The following is a 23474-nucleotide window of genomic DNA, read 5'->3' on the forward strand; positions in this document are numbered from 1 at the left end:
CCTAAGTATATTTTCCATACTATGCATTAAGGGCGGTACAGTAATGTAGCTAGTAGAGTTGCTGCCTCACAGCGACAGGGACCCGGGTTCAATCCTGACTACGGGTGCTGTCTGTACGGAGTTTGTACTTTCTCCCTGTGACCTGCATGGGTTTTTTCCGCATGCTCCGGTTCCTCCCACACTCCAAAGACCTACAGGTTTGTAGGCTAATTCGGATCGATAACATTGTAAATTGTCCCTAATGTGTGTGTAGGATAGTGTTAGTGTGAGGGGACTGCTGGTCGGCACGGACTTGGCGGGCCGAAGGGCCTGTTTCCGCCCTGTGTCTCTAAACTAAACTGAACGAAATATGCAATTTTTCTATGCAATAACTAACTAATTATACAATACGATACAATACAATACAGTACCTTTTATTTGTCATTTGAACCTCACATGAGGTTCAAAAGAAATTTGGTTTCTGCAGTCATGCAAGAAAAGAACCAAGACACACACCAACACAATTTACACAAACATCCATCACAGTGAGTCTCCTCCTCACTGTGATGGAAGGCAAAGTCTTGTCTCTCCCCTGCTCTCCATTCCTCTCCCGAAATCGAGGTCAAAGCGGCGGGCGCTAGCAAGTCCGCGGCCACTCAAAGCCACGCTGGGCGATGTAAGGCCCTGCCCCGGGTTTTGGTGTTGGAGCCCCCAGCGAGCGCTAGCAAGTCTGCGGCAAATTAAAGCCGCGCTGGGCGTTGTAAGGCCCCGCTCCAGGTCACTCTCAACCCCGCAATTCGGGCGGGAGAAGTCGCCGTTGCTGGTGCCCCGCGAAGCAGTCTCCCACCGGGACCCGCAAGCTCCTGGTGTCACCATCCACCGGAATCGGGTCGCAGCAGCGCGCCACCGCAGCTCTCCACGCTCCGAACCTGGCAGGTCCGCAGCTCCACAGCTCCACAGGGTCCATGACTTGAGCCTCCAGGTCGTTCCGGTTGGAGGCCGCTCCACGGCGCTAGGCCCCAACGGCAAATGAGACCCGACAGGGAAAAGGTCGGGTCTCCATGCAGGGAAGAGATTTAAAAGTTTCCCCCACCCATCCCCCACCCCCCACAGATACACATTTAAAAAGCCGCTACAAACTAAACCCTCAACAGGACAAAAAAATAAAAAATACACAAATACACAAATGTCTGAAGATCAGTCTGAAGAAGGGTTTCGGCACGAAACGTTACCTATTTCCTTCACTCCATAGATGCTGCTGCACCCGCTGAGTTTCTCCAGCATTTTTGTGTACCCTAGTAGAGTTGATGCCTTACAGCGCCAGTGACCCGGGTTCAATCCTGACCTCGGGTGCTGTCCTTTCTAGTTTGGACATTCTCCTCATGACCATGTGGGTTTCCTCTGGATGCTCTGGTTTCCTCCCTAATTCCAAAGACATACAGAATTGTAGGTTAACTGGCCTCTGGAAGTTGCCACCTAGTTTGTAGGGAGTGGATGAGAAAGTGGGATAACATGCAACTAGTGTGAACAGGTGATCGATTGTTGGCTTGGACTTGGTAGGCCGAAGTGCCTGTTTCCACGCTATAGCTCTAAACTAAACTAAACTAAACTAAACCAAAATAAGTATGTAAATTGTGTTAGTAAATTCAAGTAGTGGGGGTCTCAGGGTTTATGTGGAAAAGGCAGAAGAATGGGGTTGAGAGGGAAAGATAGATCAGCCATAATTGAATGGAGGAGTAGATGGCCTAATTCTGCTCCTACTTATGAACTAAATATAATTTTATTGGAGAAGGACCCAAAATGCTGGAGTAACTCAGCAGGACAGGCAGGACAGGCAGCATCTCTGGAGAGAAGGAATGGGTGAGGTTTCGTGTCGAGAAGTCTGAAGTCTGAAGTATGGTCTCGACCCGAAACATCGCCCATTCTTTATCTCCAGAGATGCTGCCTGTCCCGTCGACTTACTCCAGCATTTTGTGTCTATCTTCGGTGTAAACCAGCATCTGCAGTTCCTTCCTACATAATTTTATTGGAAGGTGATATAGTCTGTTAAATTGCCAGAGTGCCAACCAGCAAAGCAAATGCATTGGGCCGAACATTTTGTGTCTATCTTTCAATTGGGAATTGTTTGAGGATCTTTACAGTGTTACTTAGTGATGTGAGCTTGCCTCTGAGCTGCCTCATTGTAACCTACCTCCTTTACTTTGGTCAGGAAATTTAACGCCCCGCCTCAAGAGTCTCTTTAGCAAAAACCCGACGTTTGCCAGTGCATGTCTCCCCGATGTCCAGAGGCCAGAATCGCCAGAGAAGAAGCTGTCAAAATGTAATCCTTTGTTGACTCAGCTGGTGAAGGTAAAAGTCTTTGAGGGGAAGAAAGTCATTAATCAGTTATTACCGGTGGGATGTCTTATGCCATCACCATGGAATTTTTTTTGTTTTGTCCATAACGTGCTACCTAATTATTTAAAGGTGGATACAATACTTGTTAAAGGTTTGAGTTAATGTACTTCGGTTTGTTTTATGGGATGGGGGTAGGGGGGAGATCGTCGGAAACTTTTTTCAGGTTCTTACCTTCCTGGAGATGTGATCAATTTTCGGATCGCATTCTCCGGGCTCTGCGGCCTACCATCGCTGGAGCTGGAAGCACCTCGGACAGTCGTGGGCCCCACCCCTGACATCGGAGCGGATCCCTTGCCTGGGATCGCTCCCACCGCGGCCTGCGGACTTACCATCAAGGGCTCGCAGTCTCGGGAGAGGCTAGTCGGGAGATCCAACACCGCAGAAGGTTCGACCAGCCCCGACGTGAGGTTCGATTGCCCATCGCGGGGGAGCTGACATCCCCCCAGTGAAGGAGCTGATCACTTCGACGCAGAGGGCCCGGACGCCACTGGCTACGGGAGTCAAACCCGTCCCGTCAACAGAGGGCTCGAGGCCCACGACCGAGGAAGAACACAAGAGAAGGACTTGAACTTTATTTCGCCTTCCATCGCAGTGAGGAATGTGTAGGAGTCACTGTGGTGGATGTTCGTGTTAAAATGTGTTTTTGAGTGATCTGTTGCTTTTAATTGTATGACTGACCTGGCCAGTGAAATTCCTCGTATGTTGCAAAACATACTTGGCGAATAAAATCTGATTCTGATTCTGGTTCTGACGAAGGTCCCGACCCAAAACGTCACCTCTCCACGTTCTCCAGAGATGCTGCCTGACCCGCTGAGTTACTCCAACACTTTGTATCTATCCATGTTCTACCAAGTTGCTGCCTGACCCGCTGAGTTACTCCAGCACTTTGTATCTATCCATGTTCTACCGAGTTGCTGCCTGACCCGCTGAGTTACTCCAGCACTTTGTACCTATCCTGTTCTCCGGAGATGCTGCCTGATCCGCTGAGTTATTTCAACACTTTGTATCTATCCATGTTCTCCTGATCTGCTGAGTTACTCCAATCATTTCTCACAGTCTTGGGCAGAAGTGTTCCCAAACCAAGCTGTGATGTGACCCAACAGTATACTTTCTATGGTGCATCTGTAGAAGAGGCAGAAAACCACTTTGTGGATAGGGAAAGGAATAAAACATGGGACCTAAGTACGCACCATCATTTATTTTGTTATATTTCCTACAGCAATTACAATACAATACAATACAATTTATGTGTCACTTGAACCTCATAGAGGCTCAAATGAAATGTTTCTGCAGTCATACACACAAGAAAAAAAGACCCAAGACACAACACAATTTACACAGACATCCATCACAGCGCATCTCCTCGCTGTAATGGAAGGCAAAAAAACTCATCTCTCCCCTGCACTCCCCATTCCCCTCCCGATGTCAGAGTCAAAGCCCCCGGCGGGCGATGGCAATTGTCCCGCAGCCATTAACGCCGCGCCGGGTGATGCAAGGCCACGCTCCGGGTCTTGTTGTTAGAGCCCCCGGCGGGCGCTAGCAAAGTCCCGCAGCCGTTGAAGCCGCACCGGGCGATGTCAGGCCCCGCTCCAGGTACTCCTCGACCCCGCTACTCGGCCAGGTCCGTGATGCCGTTGCGTAAGCCCCAAAAAGCGGTCTCCGACTGGGGACCCGAGGGCTCCCGATAGGACTGCCACCGGACCTGCGGTAAGCCCCGAATCTCTGGCAGTCGGGTTGCCCAGGGCCACCACCGGTCGGAGACTCCGTGCAGGGGAAAGCTCCATGATGGTAAGTGTCACCGCAGCTCCGTGACACACAGCCCCAGGTCGTTCCTGCACAGGCCGCTCCACGTTGCACACCCAACACACACACACACACACACACACAAAAGGTCGGGTTCTCCGTGCAGGGGAAATATTTTAAATTCAGATTTAGATTCCACCACTCCCCCCCCCCCCAATCAAAAACAGAAAATGAAATGCACCTAGCATCTCCCTGTATTTCCAAACATAGCAAAGGATTTGAATAAATAATAATAAGCACAGGGGGTGGGGGTGTTTATTGGCACAATAGTAATTTGTTGAGTAATAGTGACAGCCGCCGGAAAAGAAGCTGTTCCTCGACCTGCTGGTTCGGCAACGGAGAGACCTGTAGCGCCTCCCGATGGTAGGAGGGTATAACTTCCCATGGGGGGTGAGACTATTGTCTTGGTGTGCTGAGCGCCCAGACAACGCTTGCTTTGAACAGACTTAAAAACCAGACACAGAGGAACAGAAGATGCGTTGGGCAGACCCGAAAGGTCCTTGTGGTGCAAAGATATCGTGATAATTGTTTGAAATGTCATGTTTAAAAATAACACAAATTGGACGGACTACAGAGGCCGCTGCGACGTGAGTTGCGCCGCCCACCACATCTAGTGCCAACCTGACAAAGCGCCAGAGAGGTCCTGTCTGTACGGAGTTTGTACCAAGTGACCAAGTGGGTTTCCTTCGGGTGCTCCGGTTTCTTCCCACACCCCAAAGTTGCGCTTGTTTGTAGGTTAATTGGCTTCTGTAAATTGTTACTGATGTGTAGGGTAGAACTAGTGAACAGGTGATCGCTGGTCAACGTCGACTCGGTGGGCCGATGGGCCTGTTTTCGCTCTGTATTTCCAAACTAAACTGAAGGGAGTCAAATTAACGCACAGCCCAGATCGTTTAAGACAATAGTAATTTTTATTTAATATGGACATTCAAAATGCTCGCTAGTCAGAATTATTTCTGGATTAGCTGGGTGGATTGGTTCCAGATTATTGCATATCTTCCTTGGAGTGAAACTATTGTCTTTGTGTTCTGGAGAACAACAACCTTCCTGAACCCAATTTAAAAACCAGACACAGAATACAGATATTCCATGGTGGGGTGAGTGGAAGCATGGGAAATAATGAAGGGGAAGAGGGTGGTGTTATGTAAAATTGTTCATATGTTCATATGAAGTCAATGTTCATATTGCTGGGGTGTGAGCTACCCAAGCGGTTGAGGTGCTGTTCCTCCAATTTGCGTGTGGCCTCACTCTGACAACGGAGGAAGCTCAGGACAGAAGGTGAATGTGGGAATGGGAAGGGGAATGGTTGGCAAACCGGGAGATCCAGCAGGCCTAGTTGGACCGAGCGCAAGTGTTCGGGTTAACCAGCAGCTGAGACATGGTTTGGGCCCGCTCGAAGGCTCGTCGGATGGCATAACCCGACACGTCGGATGTGTGGAGCGAGGGCTGGTAGGAGGGTGAGCCGGGGTAACGGCTCCAGCGCCCGGCTGCAGGAGGCGCCCCCGGGACACAAAAATGGCCGGGCGAGGAGAGGAGAGGAGAGGGACATCAGTTCGCGGGAACTGCTCCAGTACATCAAACGCGCGGGCCCCAACCGGACTTTGTACAATGAATAATGGTGCTAAAAATGTCGGTCAAGTCAAGTTTTTATTTGTCACATACGCATACGAGATGTGCAGTGAAATGAAAAGTGGCAATGCTTGCGGATTGTGCAAAAAAAACTACAAAACAGAATAGAACAGAATTAATAATTACATATTTGTGAGAAAAAAACAGCAATTTTAAAAAGACACAACACAACAGTAAATTGGTACAGTAACTTAGTCCCTGGCGAGATAAGAGTTTACAGTTCTAAGCATGTGTAATATATGCAAAAGGAATTTCACTGTGCAGTTGCAAATGTGATAAATAAAACACTATTGTTACAGATTTGTTTAGACGCAAGGATTGATTGGAAATGTTTTTTTGCAGAAATGCTTACAGATGGACGCAGACAAGAGAGCCTCTTCCATAGAGCTCCTGAAGCACGAATATTTCACAGCCGATGGATTCTCAGAGAAGTAAGGACGTTTTAAAACAGAACAGTTATTCCAATGATATTTCTAACATTACTATTAGAAACATAGAAACATAAAAAATAGGTGCAGGAGCAGGCCCTTCTAGCCTGCACCGCCATTCAATATGATCATGGCTGATCATCCAACTCAGAATCCTGTACCTGCCTTCTCTCCATACCCCCGGATTCCTTTAGCCACAAGGGCCACATCTAACTTACAAAATTTTTAAGGGGTTGGACAGGCTAGATGCAGGAAGATTGTTCCCGATGCTAGGGAAGTCCAGGACAAAGGGTCACAGCTTAAGGATAAGGGGGAAATCCTTTAAAACCGAGATGAGGAGAATTTTTTTCACACAGGGAGTGGTGAATCTCTGGAACTCCCTGCCACAGAGGGTAGTTGAGGCAGAGAATTCCAAGAGGGAGTTCACCACTCTCTGTGTGAAAAGGCAGGTTTGAGTTGGATGATCAGCCATGATCATCGGTGCATGCGGAAGGGCCGAATGGCCTAAAAGATTTCCCCCTCTAAATCCAATGAACTGCCTCACCTACCTTCTGTGGCAGAGACTTCCAGATATTCACCCTCTGTGTGAAAAATGTTTTTTTTCAACTCGGTCCTAAAAGATTTCCCCCTTATCCATAAACTGTGACCCCTTGTTCTGGAACTGTGACCCTTGTTCTGGAACTGTGACCCCTTGTTCTTGACCCCTATTGCTATCATCCTAATGGGCCTATCCCTATCCCACTTTCGCGACTTTTTCGGCGACTGCCGGTACCCGTCAAAGGTCGTTGCAGGTCGGCGAAAATGTTCAACATGTTGAAAATTCAGCGGCGACCAGAAAGAAGCTACAACTCTTTGGGAGACTGAGGAGACTACTCACGGCCATACAGACGACACCCTGGCAACATGTCGCGGGGTGAAGCCTGTATGGTCGTGAGTAGTCGCCCAAAGTTCTGGACCTTGTTCCGGTCGCCGCTGTGTTTTCAACATGTTGGAAATTTTCGGAAACAACCTATGACGGGCGCCGGCAGTCGCCGAAAAAGTCGTGTAAGTGGGACAGGCTCGTAAATCATTCAGGAAAAATATCCATTCATCAGCACAGCAGTGTGAGATGATGACTGCACCAGTCAGTCCTTGTAGGTTGTGGGTGGAAGTGGAAGTGGGTTGGCAGCGGTGTGTGTTCTGGTCCACCCCATGATAGGAGAGACGTGGAGGCTTTGGAGAGGGTGCAGACCACGTTTACCAGAATGCTTAGGAGGGAACTGCAGATGCTGGTTTACATCAATGATAGACATAAAATGCTGGAGTAACTCAACGGGTCGGACAGCATCTCTGGAGAAAAAGAATAGATGACGTTCCGTGTCGAGACCAGTCTGAAGAAGAGTCTCGACCCGAAATGTCATGCATTCCTCCTCTCCAGAGATGCTGCCTGACCCACTGTGTTACTCCAGCTTTTGGTGTCTCTTTACCAGAATGCTACCTGGAATAGATGGCATTATCTATAAGGGGAGGCTGGGTTGTTTTCTCTGGAACGGCAGAAGTATATAAAATTATGAGAGGCGTAGATATGCAAAATCTTTCTCCCAGGGTGGAAATGTCACAGTGTTAAGGTGAGAGAGGAAATGTTTAAAGGAGGTGTGTAGGGCAGTTTTTTTACACAGAGAATGATGGGTGCCTGGAACATGCTGCCTGGGGTAGTGGTGGAAGAAGATATGATTGTGCAGTTTAAGAAGCTTTTAGACAGGAATATAGAAACGCAGGGGATGGAGGGATATGGGTCTTGTGCAGGCAGAGAAAAGTAGTTTAACGGCATCAGGTTTGGCACGGATGTTGTGGGCTGAAGGGCCTGTGCTGTTCTGTTCTATGTTCTATCTATTCAATGAGACTGTGCATGGGAAGTCTCAGTGACAGAGGTACAAAGATAGACAAAAAATGCTGGAGTGACTCAGCGGGACAGGCAGCATCTCTGGAGAGAAGGAATGAGTGATGTTTTGGTTCGAGACCCTTCCTCAGACTGAGGGTCGGGGGGGGAGGAGGACACAGAGATACGGAAGGGTGAGGTGTGAAAACACAGATCAATGGGAACAATCATCAAGGAAATGGATAATTATAGAATGGATAATTGTTAGCTGAGGGGAAGGTGACAACGAGGCGTTCAATCAGTAATATTTAATCAGGAGGACAGTGAAACCATTTGGAGAACTAGGATGTGGGAGGGATGGAGAGGGAGAGGGAAAGCAAGGGTTACTTGAAGTTAGAGAAGTCAATATTCACACTGCTGGGGCGGTAAGCTGCCCAAGCGAAATATGAGGTGCTGTTCCTCCAATTTGCACTGGGCCTCACTCTGACAGTGGAGGAGGCCCAGTGTGGGAATGGGTGGGGGAGTTAAAGAGTTCAGCAACTGGGAGACTAGGTAGACCGAGGCGGACTGAGCGGAGGTGTTCAAAAGCCTGACGGAGGTCAGGGTCTAGTGGGAGATATTAGAATAGAATACTTTATTGTCACATGTGAAAATTCTTTGCTTGCATTCCATGCCAAGGTATCCAAATAGTCACCCATAAAGGGCGCGGACAAAGCCACAGATTCCCCCTCCCCTCCGCGCCAGTTGTTCTTCACCTCTGCCCCCCTCCCCCACGCCGGGTCCTCCATTGTTCTTCATGGCAGTGAAGACCAAAGAAACGCTTCAAGGACAACGTCAAGAACAGTCTGAAGAAATTCCATCTCACATCGAGCAACTGGGAGCACATTGCACTGGACAGGTGCTCCGGGAGGAAATCCGTGCAGGAAGGAGCTGCACGTCACGAAATGGAACTACGCCGTGTGGCAGAGACAAAGCGACAGCACAGTAAGGAGAGAGAGAGAGAGAGAGATGGGGGCTCGACAACTACCGACCACCCACCGCAGTCTCCCCTGCCCACGTTGCACCAAGGTGTGTGTGGATCGCGGATCAGCCTCTACAGACATCTGTAGACCCACAAGTAGACGACCCTATGGAGAGGAGAGGACAGTCGTACTCGTTTCGATGACGATGATGACGGGAGTCCCCCCCCCCACCATCCCGGGAACTCCATTCTCCATTGCTCTACCCCCTCCCCCATGGTTTCCCCCACCCCCCCCCCCCCCCCCCCTCACACCAGGTCCTCCTTTGCTCCTCACCTCCCATGTGGAGTTGCCAAAGAGTTTCCATTGTGCCTCTACAAGATGGAAGCCAGCCCACTAAACAAGAACGTCACTGTCCTTGTCGGCATTATCCAGGGCCCTGTCGGTTCAGAGTGGCGACAAGTTGCAGTCACTGAGTGGGGAAGCAAAACAGAAATAGGCGATGTCAAGCTGACAGTTTGCAGTGAAAGGCTCTAGAGGGGGTAAGAGGCAGAGTAATACGTGCAGATGGATTGAGAATGCTGGACGTTAGAGAGAGCGGGTCTAGTGTTCTGGAAAATAATCCTAGCCAAAGATATGGCCTTAGAGGTGAAGGTGGTTGAAGATTAGAAAGAGGTCATGTACAGATCAAAAATGTGGTGATATTTAGATGTGAGGGAATTGAGTTGAATTAAATTGAACTGAATTTAAATATACTGCATGTTTAAGAAAGAACTGCAGATGCTGGAAAAATCGAAGGTAGATAAAATTGCTGGAGAAACTCAGCGGGTGAGGCTGCATCTAAGGAGCGAAGGAATATACTGCGTAGGAGCAGGCCCTTCGGCCCACCGAGTCCATGCTGACCATCAATCACCCTCTCTAGTTTATGTTAGTTCTATGTTATCCCACTTTTGCTTCCACTTCATACACACCAGGGGGCAGTTTACAGAGGGCCAATTAACCTACGAACCCGCACGTCTCTAGGATGAGGGGGGAAACCGGAGCACCCGGAGGAAACCCACACAGTCCCATGGATATGTGGGGCTGTAGGTTAATTGGCCTCTGTAAATTGCCCCAAGTGTGTAGGGAGTGGGCGTGAGAGTGGGATAACATAGAACTAGTGTGAACGGGTGATCGATGGTCAGCAGGGACCTGTTGGGCCGAAGGGTCTGTTTCCATGCTGTATCTCTAAAACTAAAACTAAATAGACACAGAGCATGGTTTACAATATATACAAACATTGTTCAATCTTGAAGTCTTTGACATCTGAAAGAACAAACCTTTTGTTTTTTAAATGTTAGATGAAATGCTTGTCAGGAAATAACGATATTTTACCTGAAAGGAATAGAAAATGTAAACTAACTGGTGGTAACATAAATAACTTGTGTTGGCTGTGAGGAATAGCTAGACAGGAGCTGAAAGTGGCAATGAATTCCTGTAAAAAGTGAAAAGATTAGATGCAGATGTTAAAGCCCAGTCCCACGGTACGAGTTCATTCCAAGAGTTCTCCCGAGTTTGCCCTGATTCGAACTCGGAGATTTACGGTAATGGCCACTCGTCGGTACTCTGGGCTCTCGTGGACATTTTTCAACATGTTGAAAAATCTTCACGAGTCTTCCCGAGCTTACCTGCCGTTAGCGTTACGAGCCGCTTAGCGTTACGACGTCCCCCAGCACCGACGTACCCGCTACGTTCATTCTCCGTGCTTACCACGAGTTTGATTTTTTTTTAAACTCGGGAGAGTTCTTGGAATGAACTCGTACCGTGGGACAGGGCCATAAATATGATTAAATTAAAGGTTTAATGTGGGTTAAATTGGGTTAAACAGTTGGGTGCTGGAGGTCTGATGGGCCCGCGGTGTGTGTCCGAAACAGCGGCGAGAACTAAGGGGGACCTGGCGTAAGGGGGCTGCTGAAAACGGCGCGACTCTCGTCAGCAGCGGCCTCTGCAGCCCGTCCGCGTTTTTATTATTTTTTGTCTATGTTTATATGTAGTTTTTGTTATTTTTTGTTGGTGTGTGTGTGTGGGGGGGTGGGGGTTGGGTGGGGGCAACTTTTAAATCTCTCCCTGCACGGGAGACCCGACCTTTTCTTGTCGGGTCTCCGTTGTCGTTGGGGCTGCAATGAGGAGCAGCCTCCAACAGAAGAAGACCGGGGACTCTGGTGCCGACTCACCTCACCGTCGCGGAGCTGCTGCTGCTGCTGCTGCTGCTGCTGCTGCTGCTGCTGCTGCTGCTGCTGCTGCGCGGACGGCGGCACCGGGAGCCCGCGGGTCCCTGGAGGGAGACCGTTTTTCAGGGCTCCTGCAACGGCGACTTGTCCCGCCCGAGTTGCGGGGTCGAAGAGCTCCTGGAGCGGGGCCTGACATCACCGCCCCGCGCGGCTTGGAATGGCCGCGGGACTCTGCGAGCGCACGCCGGGGGCTCCAACATCAAGACCCGGTGTGCGACCTTGCATCACCCGGCGTGGCTTTGATGGCCGCGGGACAATCGCCATCGCCAGCCGGGGGCTTTGACTTTGACTCTGACATCGGGGGGGGGAGAGTGCAGTGGAGAGATAAGTTTTTTTTGGCCTTCCATCACAGCAATGTGATGGATGTTTATGTAAAATGTAAATTATGTTGTGTCTGGGGTCTATTTGTTTGTAATGTATGGCTGCAGAAACGGCATTTCGTTTGGACCTCAAGGGGTCCAAATGACAATTAAATTGACTCTTAACTCTTGACTCTCTTGACTTGACTTGAAAACAAAGAGGGACCATTGGGGACTAAATGGAATAGTGTATAGCTTTGTCGGGCCCCTCTATGTGGCGACTCTTTACATACCTGGTGTATGCAAAACAACGAACCTCACCGTGACTTGTCACATGATATAAAGTACCATTCATTCATTCATTCATTCATACAGTCATTCATTCATTCATCATTAATTCATTCATTCATTCATTCATTCATTCATTCATCATTCATTCATTCATCATCCATTCATTCATCATTCATTCATTCAGATTTGAAGTTCCCTTGCAAATATGAATCAAAATGTTTAAAGGAAGTGCAGGTGCTGGAAATCTGAAATAAATGCAGAAAACACTGGAAAATCCTATCTATTCATGTGTAATCTTGTATAGTTATCCTTGTATTTCCAGATTTATCCCAGAGATCCAAGCGCAAGTTCTCAAGGATATGAAAGATAATCCGCTGTTGATTAGAAAACGTAAAAACATCAGCAAGGAGATCACAGAACATGAAAAGACGCTGTTAGCTGTGAAGCAAAGTGCCAAGAAGCACGGAAAGGTGAGGATTTTTATTTTGCTTCGACTTTATTCTTTGGACTTTACAGATACGGTGAGGACACAGGTCCTTCAGCTGCTCACAATCACAGGTTGAGTAAGTTGGTACTTACTCTATTCCTTTGAGCACAAGAGGATGAGGGGTAATTTTATTGAGGTGTATAAAATCATGAGGGGAATAGATCGGGTAGATGCACAGAGTCTCTTGCCCAGAGTAGGGGAATCGAGGACCAGAGGACAAAGGTTTAAGGCGAAGGGGAAAACATTTTTTTGGAATCTTTGGAATCCAAAGTAAACCTGGGTCTCTGGCGCTGTAAGGCAGCAGATCTAACTCCGCGCCATCGTGCCGCCTTAAAATGAATCAAGCCAGATTATTAGTGTCTGCCAAGGATTTGTTTATTGAACCTTCAGGGTAGGAAAAATTGTTTATTGAACCTCCAGGGTAGGAAAAATTAAGTTCCAATCTATTTTAACTTAGTAACATTAAAAGGAAACATTTTGGTTTGTTCCACCAAAAATTGTGAATGATCTGTAATAATCTGTCTGTCCAACATGGTACCCAGCCCAGGCGACTCTGTGCGTGTGCTGGCCACAGAAGTGGATCGGCAATCATGCCTTAGAATCGCTCCACTCGCTTTAATCTCTACTCCTACAGCAACATTTCTTACTTTAACGATGCTCTTCTTAATCTCCCGTCAGATCTGTGTTTACGTCATTCCCATTTATCATGTATCTGTACACTGTGAATGGCTCGATTGTAATCATGCATTGTCTTTCCGCCGACTGGATAGCACGCAACGAAAAGCTTTTCACTGTACCTCGGTACACGTGACAATCGACTAAACTGAACTAAACTAACTCAACTAAAACAATGTTTCATCTTTGGCAGTACACAAAAATGCTGGAGAAACTCAGCGGGTGCAGCAGCATCTATGGAGCGAAGGAAATAGGCAACTTCTCATCTCGGTTTTAAAGGATTTCCCCCTTATCCTTAAGCTGTGACCCCTTGTCCTGGACTTCCCCAACATCGTTGCCTATTTCCTTCGCTCCATAGATAGAAACATAGAAACATAGAAATTAGGTGCAGGAGTAGGCCATTCGGCCCTTCGAGCCTGCACCGCCATTCAATATGATCATGGCTGATCATCCAACTCAGTATCCCGTACCTGCCTTCTCTCCATACCCCCTGATCCCCTTAGCCACAAGGGCCACATCTAACTCATTCTTAAATATAGCCAATGAACTGGCCTCAACTACCCTCTGTGGCAGAGAATTCCAGAGATTCACCACTCTCTGTGTGAAAAAAGTTCTTCTCATCTCGGTTTTAAAGGATTTCCCCCTTTATCCTTCAGCTGTGACCCCTTGTCCTGGACTTCCCTAACATCGGGAACAATCTTCCTGCACCCGCTGAGTTTCTCCAGCATTTTTGTGGACCTTCGATTTTCCAACACCTGCAGTTCCTTCTTAAACATTTCATCTTCGACAGTTGTGAAGAGACTGAGAGTAGCGTGGACCAATGCTATATCTGGCTAATTGGCAATGACGATATGAATTTCTGCTTTACTGAGTGAATAATCACATCTTGGTTGAAATGTGGTCCAGTTATTCACTTGGAACACACAAGTAATCTTTAATCTTTAATTGTGTGCTTCTGGCGATGGAACATTATTTTAATGCTCATTGAGAAATTAATTTCATATTCATTTCTCTTAAAAAAAAAGTCCTAGTCAGACCTTAATGATTTAAACTGGGAACAAATCTCCCATTTATTTCATTGAAAGAGAATAATAGATTGCCTCATGTAATATTGAAGGAACGTGCTCACATTTGTATATATAAAAGCAGATTTATATTTATACAAATAAACAGTTATTGATATTTAATTCCAATTTCCACTGCAGAATTATTTCATATTTAAAAATATTCAAATATACTCCATTCAAATACATTCAATGGATTGAATCAGCTAAAGTCCAACACAATCATTCACTAAACTATAGACTACTGATTCTATTTCCATTTAAGCTGTAACTTGGGTGATGAACAGTGGTAGTTATTTAAGTGATTTAATTCTCGTTTTAAAAGGCGGGTGTACAATGCAGAATACTGTTGCACAGGCCACCAATGTAGATCGCTGAGTTCTCTTGCTCAATTATCCATTTTCTAAATTAATTGGCCGCTATAAATTGGTTCGAATATGTTGGTGTGTGGTACCGTCAGGAAGGGGTTGATAAGAACGGCACGGTGGCACAGAGTTGCTGCCTCACAGCGCCAGAGACCTGACTGCAAGTGCTGTCAGTATGGAGTTTGTACGTTCTCCCTGTGACTGCGTGGGTTTTCCCCGGGTGCTCTGGTTTCCTCCCACATCCCAAAGACATACAGGTTTGTAGGTTCATTGGCTTCAGTAAAGTTTGTAAATAGTCCCTATGGTAGTGTTAGTGTGTTGGGGATCGCTGGTCAGCACAGATTGGGTGGAGCTTGGACATTCTCCCTGTGACCGCGTGGGCTTTCTCCGGGTGCTCTGGTTTCCTCCCAGACCAAAAGACGTACAGGTTTGTAGCTTAATTGGCCTCTGTAAATTTGCCCCTAGTGTGTAGGATAGAACTGGTGATCGCTGGTCGGTGTAGACCCAGTGGGCCGAAGGAACTGTTTCCGAGCTGTATCTCTAGACTAGACTAGACATGACAGGGCAAGAGTTACTTACCGTTCAAGCGCTAATCATTCAGAATTATCCTCTTGTGCAGGACACCATAAAGGACAAAGAACCTAAAAGCAGGAAGTACAAGCGTATTGGGTCAAAGGGGGAAAGAATCAAAGGAGAGCAGGTGGACCATCCGACCGTTTGCAAGTCTTCCCCAATGCTTCAGGAAGCCTCTCTGGGAAGCCCGTCCGTAGGAACGGAAAGGATTGATGGAAGTCCGCAGGGAATGGAAGGGAAGCCGGCAGCAACAGAAGCAAAGTATCTGAATTGCAACAAAGCAAATCCAACAGCGACTTCCCTGAAGGATTTGAGCAGCGGTGAGGAAGCTTTAAGCAACACGCCATCTGCCAGCATCCCTCCCATCGGCACGCATGCCGGAATGACCACGTGTCTGTCTCCGAACAAAAATCCCAATGTTGACACCAACGAGACATCAATATCAAACTCAAGGTAACTATCGATAAAGTAGGTCACCAAACGTTGCAGTACCTCATCAGTTATACACTGGTCCGTGAATAGTCCTCCCCGTTAGACTGGTCAAAGGCACTAAATAGACCCCCCTCAGTCACCCATTCCTTCTCCCCAGAAATGCTGCCTGTCCCGCTGAGTTACTCCAGCATTTTACAGACAATAGACAATAGATGCAGGAGTAGGCCTTTCAGCCCTTCGAGCCAGCATACCCTTTCATTGTGATCATGGCTGATCATCCCCAGGTGCGGCAGAGGTTCACCTGCACCTCCTCCAACCTCATCTATTGCATCCACTGCTCTTGGTGTCAGCTGCTCTACATTGGTGAGACCAAGCGTAGGCTTGGCGATCGTTTCGCCGAAAACCTCCGCTCGGTTCACAATAACCAACCTGATCTCCCAGTGTCTCAGCACTTCAACTCTCCCTCACATTCCAAATCCAACCTTTCTGTCCTGGGCCTCCTCCATCACCAGAATGAGGACCACCGTAAATTGGAGGAGCAGCACCTCATATTTCGCTTGGGCAGTTTGCACCCCAGCGGTATGAACATTGACTTCTCTCATTTCTGGTAGTCCCTACTTTTTCCACCCCTTCTCAGCTCTCCCTCTTCTTCTTACCCCTTACCCCCCCCCCCCCCCCCCCCCCCCCCCACCCCCACCTTCATATCAGTCTGAAGAAGGGTTTCGACCAGAAACATTGCCTATTTCCTTCGCTCCATAGATGCCGCCTCACCCGCTGAGTTTCTCCAGCATTTATGTCTATCCCCAATCAGTACCCGGTTCCTGCCTTCTCCACATATCCCTTGACTCTGCTATCTTTCAGAGCTCTATCTAACTCTCCCTTGAAAGCATCCAGATAATTGGCCTCCACTACCTTCCGAGGCAGAGAATTCAACAGATTCTCAACTCTCTGTGTGATTCACAACTCTTTTGTGTCTATCTTCCCTGGTCAGACTGGTCAATGGTACTGAGTAGGCTTCACTGTTAGACTGCACAATGGCACTAAAGACCTCTCATAAGTGCCTTGTTGAAATTGCGTACAGTTATTAAGTTGCAGGCTTTAGCAATGAGTTGTGGTGGTTTAATTTATTGGCTGACTCACTGGTAAGGTGGTGGGTTGAAGCCAAAAATGATAAACCCTCCAGTGTAATCAGTATTCTTTGACAGTGGGCCCTGCAGAGGGCATCAGGAAAGAGAGGAGATATGCAAGTGGGACACAAGAAAGGGAAAACACTCATCTTATCATCTAGTACATCACAGACCTCATACGCAGTGCATTGACAAAGGGACGGCTCCTTTCTGCTACATTACACTCTGCGTTTAAAACGCATGTACAATATTGCACATGCACAATAGAAACATAGAAAATATGTGCAGGAGGAGGCCATTTGGCCCTTCGAGCCAGCACCGCCATTCATCGTGATCATGGCTGATCATCCCCTATCAATAACCCATGCCTGCCGTCTCCCCATATCCCTTGACTCCACTAGCCCCTAGAGCTCTATCTAACTCTCTCTTACATCCAACCAGTGACTTGGCCTCCACTGCCCTCTGTGGCAGGGAATTCCATAAATTCACAACTCTCTGAGTGAAAAAGTTTTTTCTCACCTCAGTCTTAAATTACCTCCCCTTTATTCTAAGACTGTGGCCCCTGGTTCTGGACTCGCCCAACATTGGGAACATTTTTCCTGCATCTAGCTTGTCCAGTCCTGTTATAATTTTATATGTTTCTACAAGAATTCCCCCCCTCATCCTTCTAAACTCCAGTGAATACGCCTAGTCTTTTCAATCTTTCCTCATATGAGAGTCCTGCCATCCCAGGAATCAATGTTGTGAACCTACGCTGCACCGCCTCAATCACAAGGATGTCCTTCCTCAAATTAGGAGACCAAAACTGTACACAATACTCCAGTTGTGGTCTCACCAGAGCCCTATACAACTGCAGAAGAAACCGGATCATCTAGTACATCACAGACCTCATACGCAATGCATTCACAAAGGACGGTTTCTTTCTGCTATATTACACTCGGCATTTAAAACGCATGTACAATATTGCACATTCATAGTAGGTCCCAACCCAAAACGTCCCCTATCCATCTTCTCCAGAGATGCTGCCTGTCATGCTGCGTTCCCCCAGCATTTTGTGTTATTTTTGGTTTTAAAAAAGGACCCAAAATGCTGGGGTAACTCGGTGTCTGCTGCAGTCAACTGCAGTTCCTTGTGTCTACACAATGTTCTTTTACAGGACCAGATGGAGCACACCATATTTGGCTTAATGCCATTCCACTGACAGCTAGATGTATTCTGAATAGAATTTAACACTTTGTTAACAGAAAGGCCTCAGGCCACGAGCACATAGATCAGTGAAAGGATAAAGTAGCATAGAATCATCGATGTAGCGAAACAGGTCGTGGTGGAGAAGGCATTTGTCGTGCATGCCTTCATCAATCAGGGCACTGAGTGCAAGAGTTAGGATGTCAGCTTACAAGTGTACAAGACGTAGAAACAAAGAACTGCAGGTGCTGGTTTATACCATGGATTGACACAAAGTACCAGAGTATCTCAGCGGGCCAGGCAGCTCCTCTGGAAAAAAGGATGGGTGACATTTCGTGTCGGGGTTGCTGGTGAGAGCACGTTCAGAACATTGTGTACAGTTCTGATTGTCTAGCTGACGCAAAGATATCATTAAAATGGAATAAAAGATTGACTCCATCTATGCCCCTCGTAGTTCTATCTACATCTATCAGGGCTCCCCCTTCAGCTCCGTCATTCCAGGTAAAACGATCCAAGTTTACCCAGCGGAGCAGCTAGTAGAGCTGCTGCCTTCCAACGCCAGAGATCATGGTTCGATCCTGACCACGGGTACTGTCTGTGTAGAATGTGCCCATTCTCCCTGTTGGCCCTGTGGGTTGCCTCCGGGTGTTCCGGTTTCATCCCACATCCGAAAGACGTGCGGGGTTGCAGACGAATTGGTCTCTGTAAAATTGTGTAGGGCGTGGGTGAGAAAGTGGACTAACATAGAGCTTGTGTGAGCGGCTGATCGATGGTCGGCGTGGACTCGTAGGGCCAGTTTCCATGCTGTATCGCTAAGCTGAACTAAATGAACTAAACTCCCCTTATCGGTAACACCCCCCTCTCTCTAACTCAGGCAGCATTCTGGTAATCATCTCCTACACAGAGATAAAAGTCAGGGAGGTAATCAAATAGCTTTAATTAGTTTTAGCATAGATGTCCAGGTATAATCACCCTCAACACCACATCCCGACCATATGTTCATAAGTGATAGGAGCAGAATTAGGCCATTCGGCCCATCAAGTCAACTCCGCCATTTAATCATGGCTGAACTATCCCTCTTAACCCCATTCTCCTGCCTTCTCCCCATAACCCCTGACACCCATACTAACCAAGAATCAATCTGTCTCTGCCTTAAAAATATCCACTGACTTGGCCTCCACAGCTGTCTGTGGCAAAGAGTTCCACAGATTCACCACCCTCTGACGAAAGAAATTCCTCCTCATCTCCCTCCTAAAAGAACGTCCTGTAATTCTGCCGCTATGACCTCCAGCCCCAGACTCTCCCACTAGTGGAGGCTTCCTCTCCACGTCCACTCTATTCCAGGCCTTTCACTATTCGGCCCCCGTTACAGTTGCTTTTTTCGTTGTTGAGAAAATACAGTAAACGTGCAACTTTTTTAGGACACAAGAGAAGGTGAAGAAAAAAACGAGCCCGTGCGGCAACCAGATGGGTGAAATACATCCAGCATCAGTAAGTGATTTAGATGAAGTAACCGTGCGTGCATCAACTCTTTATGAATATCATGTAGAAAACTCTTTTCTAATTATCCGTTGCAGATTTATGCTATAATTTGACTATATTTCTTGCGTAACATTTGCAATACAACTTGTGCGCATATCATACAATTTCCGGGTATATTTGACACCTGCGACTGTGTTGGCATCAAAGCGTGGTGACACGTGTGCACTGCCTCGGTGATGTCTGCTGTGTTATTTCACCGAGCAAGCATTTTTCCGAGTTGTATACAAAACCACGCAACAATAAAGTATCATCGAATCTGAAATAAATTAGGAAGAAGAACTTTTAAGGGCGGCACGGTGGCACAGCGGTAGGGTTGCTGCCGTACAGCGTTAGAGACCCGCGTTCGATCCTGACTACGGGTGCTGTCTGTACAGAGTTTGTACGTTCTCCCTGTGACCTGCGTGGGTTTTCTCCGAGATCTTCGGTTTCCTCCCACACTCCAAAGACGTACAGGTTTGTAGGTTATTTGGCTTTGGTTGAATGGTAAATTGTCCCTCGCATGTGTTGGGTAGTGTTAAGGGGCTGTCCCACTTGGGCGACCTAATTTAGAAGAGTTTGAAAAAATGACATGTTGAAGACCTCCTTCGACTATGTTGAAGACCAGCTACGACTAGCTACAACTAACTTCGGGAAAATTGGACAGTGAATAGTGGAGAGTGAAGACAACCTCCTTCGACCTCCCTTCGACTATGATGAAGACTATCTACGACTACCCTCGATTACCAACGACTAACATGCCGACCTACTACGATTAAACCCACGAGTAAAAAAAGTATCGATTTTTTTCCATGGCGATCTTTTTTTACTCGTAGGCATTTTTTAACATATTGAAAAAAACGCCGCGACCTAGCTGAGGCCTCGAGTACGCGGAGACCACTCTCGAGCATGGAGGAGAGTTACGAAGACCTCCTACGACCTAGTATCGATCGTGCTGCGAGTATGAGTCGAGTGCAAACTCGCCAGAACCTGCGGATTAGGTCGCCCAAGTGGGACAGGCCCTTTAGTGTGCGGGGATTGCTGGTCGGTGCAAACTGCATTCACCTGACTGTCGATAGTGCTGGAGTAACGCAGCAGGTCAGGCAGCATCTCTGGGGAAAAAGGATGGATGACATTTTGGGTCGGGACCCTTTTTCAGACTCTGACTGTATCTTAATATCAACATTATCTACGCTGACTAGTTGCATTTTGAAGTAACTAACGTGTGGAATTAGACTATTCCATGCTTAAACCTGGAACCTTTTGGTGTGTGTGTGTGTTTCAACATCACATCATGTGCTATATTTACTCACTGAGGTATTTATGGTCCTCAACATTTAATACCTCATAAATGTTTAAGTGCATAATCCATTAGAAGTGTAATACAAAACGTTGATGGCATGGTTACAAACATTGTAATGGCTGAACTTTACGGTCTACTCGGGTACAGATCTACATCACAAATCTCAGCGTGCCGAGCTCCTATTTCAACTGCATTGTTACGCAAACATGTTAAGCTGTAACCTGGGAAAACATCTGTCATGTTAGAAACCATGTACTCAAATGGTAGCACAAGGGACTGCAGATGCTGGTTTACATTTAAAAAAACACCGTGTGCAGGAGTAGGTAGACAAAATTGTTGGAGAAACTCAGCAGGTGAAGCAGCATCTATGGAGAGAAGAAATAAGCAACGTTTTGGGTCGAGATCTATGGATGAGAAAGAAAGAGCCATAAGCATAGAAACATAGTTTTAGGTGCGGAGTATCCCTCACCGCCATTCAATATGATCATGGCTGATCATCCACTGATCCTGTACCTGGGGGGGGGGGGGGATCCCCTTAGCCACAAGGGGGAAAAGCCAATGAACTGGCCTCAACTACCCTCTGTGGCAGAGAGAGGAGATTCACCACTCTCTGTGTGAAAAAAGTACTTCTCATCTCGGTTTTAAAGGTTTTCCCCCTTATCCTTAAGCTGTGACCCCTTGTCCTGGACTTCCCTAACATCGGGAACAATCTTCCTGCCAGAGATAGTAGGCTTGCGGGGGAGAGCTGGGTAGGGGGAGGGAACGAGGGAGAAAGCAAGGACTACCTGAAATTAGAGAAGTCAATGTTCATACTGCTGGGGTGTAAACTACCCAAGCAAAATATGAGGTGCTGCTCCTCCAATTTGCGCTGGGCTTCACTCTGGCCATGGAGGAGGCCCGGGATAGAAAGGTTGGATTCGGAATGGGAGGGGGTGTTGAAGTGCTGAGCCACCGGGAAATCAGGTTGGTTAGTGCGAACTGTGCTGAGGTGTTGGGCGAAGCGGTCGCCGAACCTGCGCTTGGTCTCACTGATGTAGAGAAGTAACTCACTACTGATAGAAGTATATACAATTATGAGAAGCGTAGAGACGATAGACAGAACTTTTTTCTAGGATGGTAATATCTAATGATACATGAGTTAGATTTAGCTCTTAGGGCTAACGGAATCAAGGTATATGGGGAGAAAGCTGGAACGGGGTACTGATATTGGATGATCAGCCATGATCATATTGAATGGCAGTGCTGGCTCGAAGGGCTGAATGGCCTACTCCGGGACTTATTTTCTACGTTTCTAATACTGGAGGGCATTGCCTTAGTGTGAGAGGGGCAAAGTTTAAAGAAGATGTGTGGTGCAGTGGGCCAGGCAACATCTCTGGGCGGCACGGTGGCACAGCGGTAGAGCTACTGCCTTACAGCACCAGAGACCCGGGTTCGATCCTGACTACAGATAGTTGTCTATATGGAGTTTTTATGTTCTCCCCGTGATCTGCGAGGGTTTTCTCCGAGATCTTCGGTTTCATCCCACACGTCAAAGATGTACTGGTTTGTAGGTTAATTGTCTTGGTATAAATGTAAAATTGTCCCGAGTGCGTATAAGATAGTGTTAGTGTGTGGGGATCACTGGTCGGTGCGGACTCGGTGGGCCGAACGGCCTGTTTCCGTGCTGTATATCTAAAATAAAATAAACTAAATATGGTTTCCGCGCGAAACTAAACTAAATATGGATAGGTGGCGTCTTTGGATAGTAGGGAGGATGAGAAAATATCTACCTCTAGTGGTTAGTTTCTGCATGACATTAGTTGGGGCCAAGGACTAAGTAGCCAGGTGAAAGGGAGATTTATGATTGGCAGATAGGTGCACAAAGATTAGACCTAAAGAGGAGACAATCGGGGGACAAAAAGGTGTGATATAGACAATAGACAATAGGTGCAGGAGTAGGCCATTCGGCCCTTCGAGCCAGCACCGCCATTCAATGTGATCATGGCTGATCATCCCCAATCAGTACCCCAATAGTGTTGAGAAGAAGTTTGAAAGAGCAGTGAAATGTAAAGCCTGAGGGAGGAATATAAGTGGAAGGGGATGGTGTGTGGATGGGGAAAAGAGGGGTGGGATAGTGGGAGAACGGGGATGTATCTGGGTTAGAGAAAGGAGGGGAAAGAAGAAAAAGAATGTGGGGGCGTTACCTAAAATGGGAGAATTCAATGTTCATACCACAGTCTGAAGCAAGGGCTCCGACCCGAAACATCACCTATCTTTGTATCTCCAGAGATGCTGCCTGACCCGCTGAGTTACTACAGCACTCTGTGTCTATCTTCAATGTTCACATCATCAGGTTGTAATGCTTGCTACCCAAGGGGAATATGAGGTGCTGCTCCTTCACATTGCACATGGCCTCACTCTGGCAACGGAGGAGGCCCAGGACAGAAAGGTCCGGTTATGGGAAGGGGCGTTGAAATATATAGCGACCGGGAGGCCGAGCAAGCTCTGGTGGATCGGGTGCAAGTGTTCGGCCGATCGGTCATCTGGTCCCACAGTGACCATGAAGATAAGCTGTAAACAAAGTTATCCAGTCAGTGCATGAAGGGGATCATTTAGAGGGTGAGAACTTAGACGAAATGATGAGATTGTTGTGTAACACAAAGCAGGAGAACAGGTCGGGCCAGTCCCAGTGAGTGAAAACAGGCAAATAAAAGCAAGTTCAGCAAATATTACAGATCGATGACTGATACCGATTGGGGAAGTCAAACTACCTGCATTGGTTGAATTTAACTATCGCTCGTCTGCATCCTCCTATCACTCGCCAGGCGTTGGCCCGCACCCATGTCTCTTCCA

General features: G+C 47.4%; 1 protein-coding gene across 1 annotated transcript in view; it reads left to right on the forward strand.

The window, feature by feature from the left end:
* LOC129701797 (cyclin-dependent kinase-like 2) overlaps positions 1–23474 on the forward strand; it is a 38732-nt gene that overhangs the window by 9307 nt on the left and 5951 nt on the right. The window contains exons 6-10 of the mRNA XM_055643237.1: positions 2189–2328; positions 6151–6239; positions 12236–12383; positions 15124–15530; positions 19243–19312. Coding sequence (XP_055499212.1) covers positions 2189–2328; positions 6151–6239; positions 12236–12383; positions 15124–15530; positions 19243–19312 — 854 coding nt within the window. The remainder of the gene's footprint in view (positions 1–2188; positions 2329–6150; positions 6240–12235; positions 12384–15123; positions 15531–19242; positions 19313–23474) is intronic.

Source organism: Leucoraja erinacea, chromosome 11 (assembly GCF_028641065.1).
Source record: "Leucoraja erinacea ecotype New England chromosome 11, Leri_hhj_1, whole genome shotgun sequence".
Lineage (NCBI taxonomy): Eukaryota > Metazoa > Chordata > Chondrichthyes > Rajiformes > Rajidae > Leucoraja > Leucoraja erinaceus.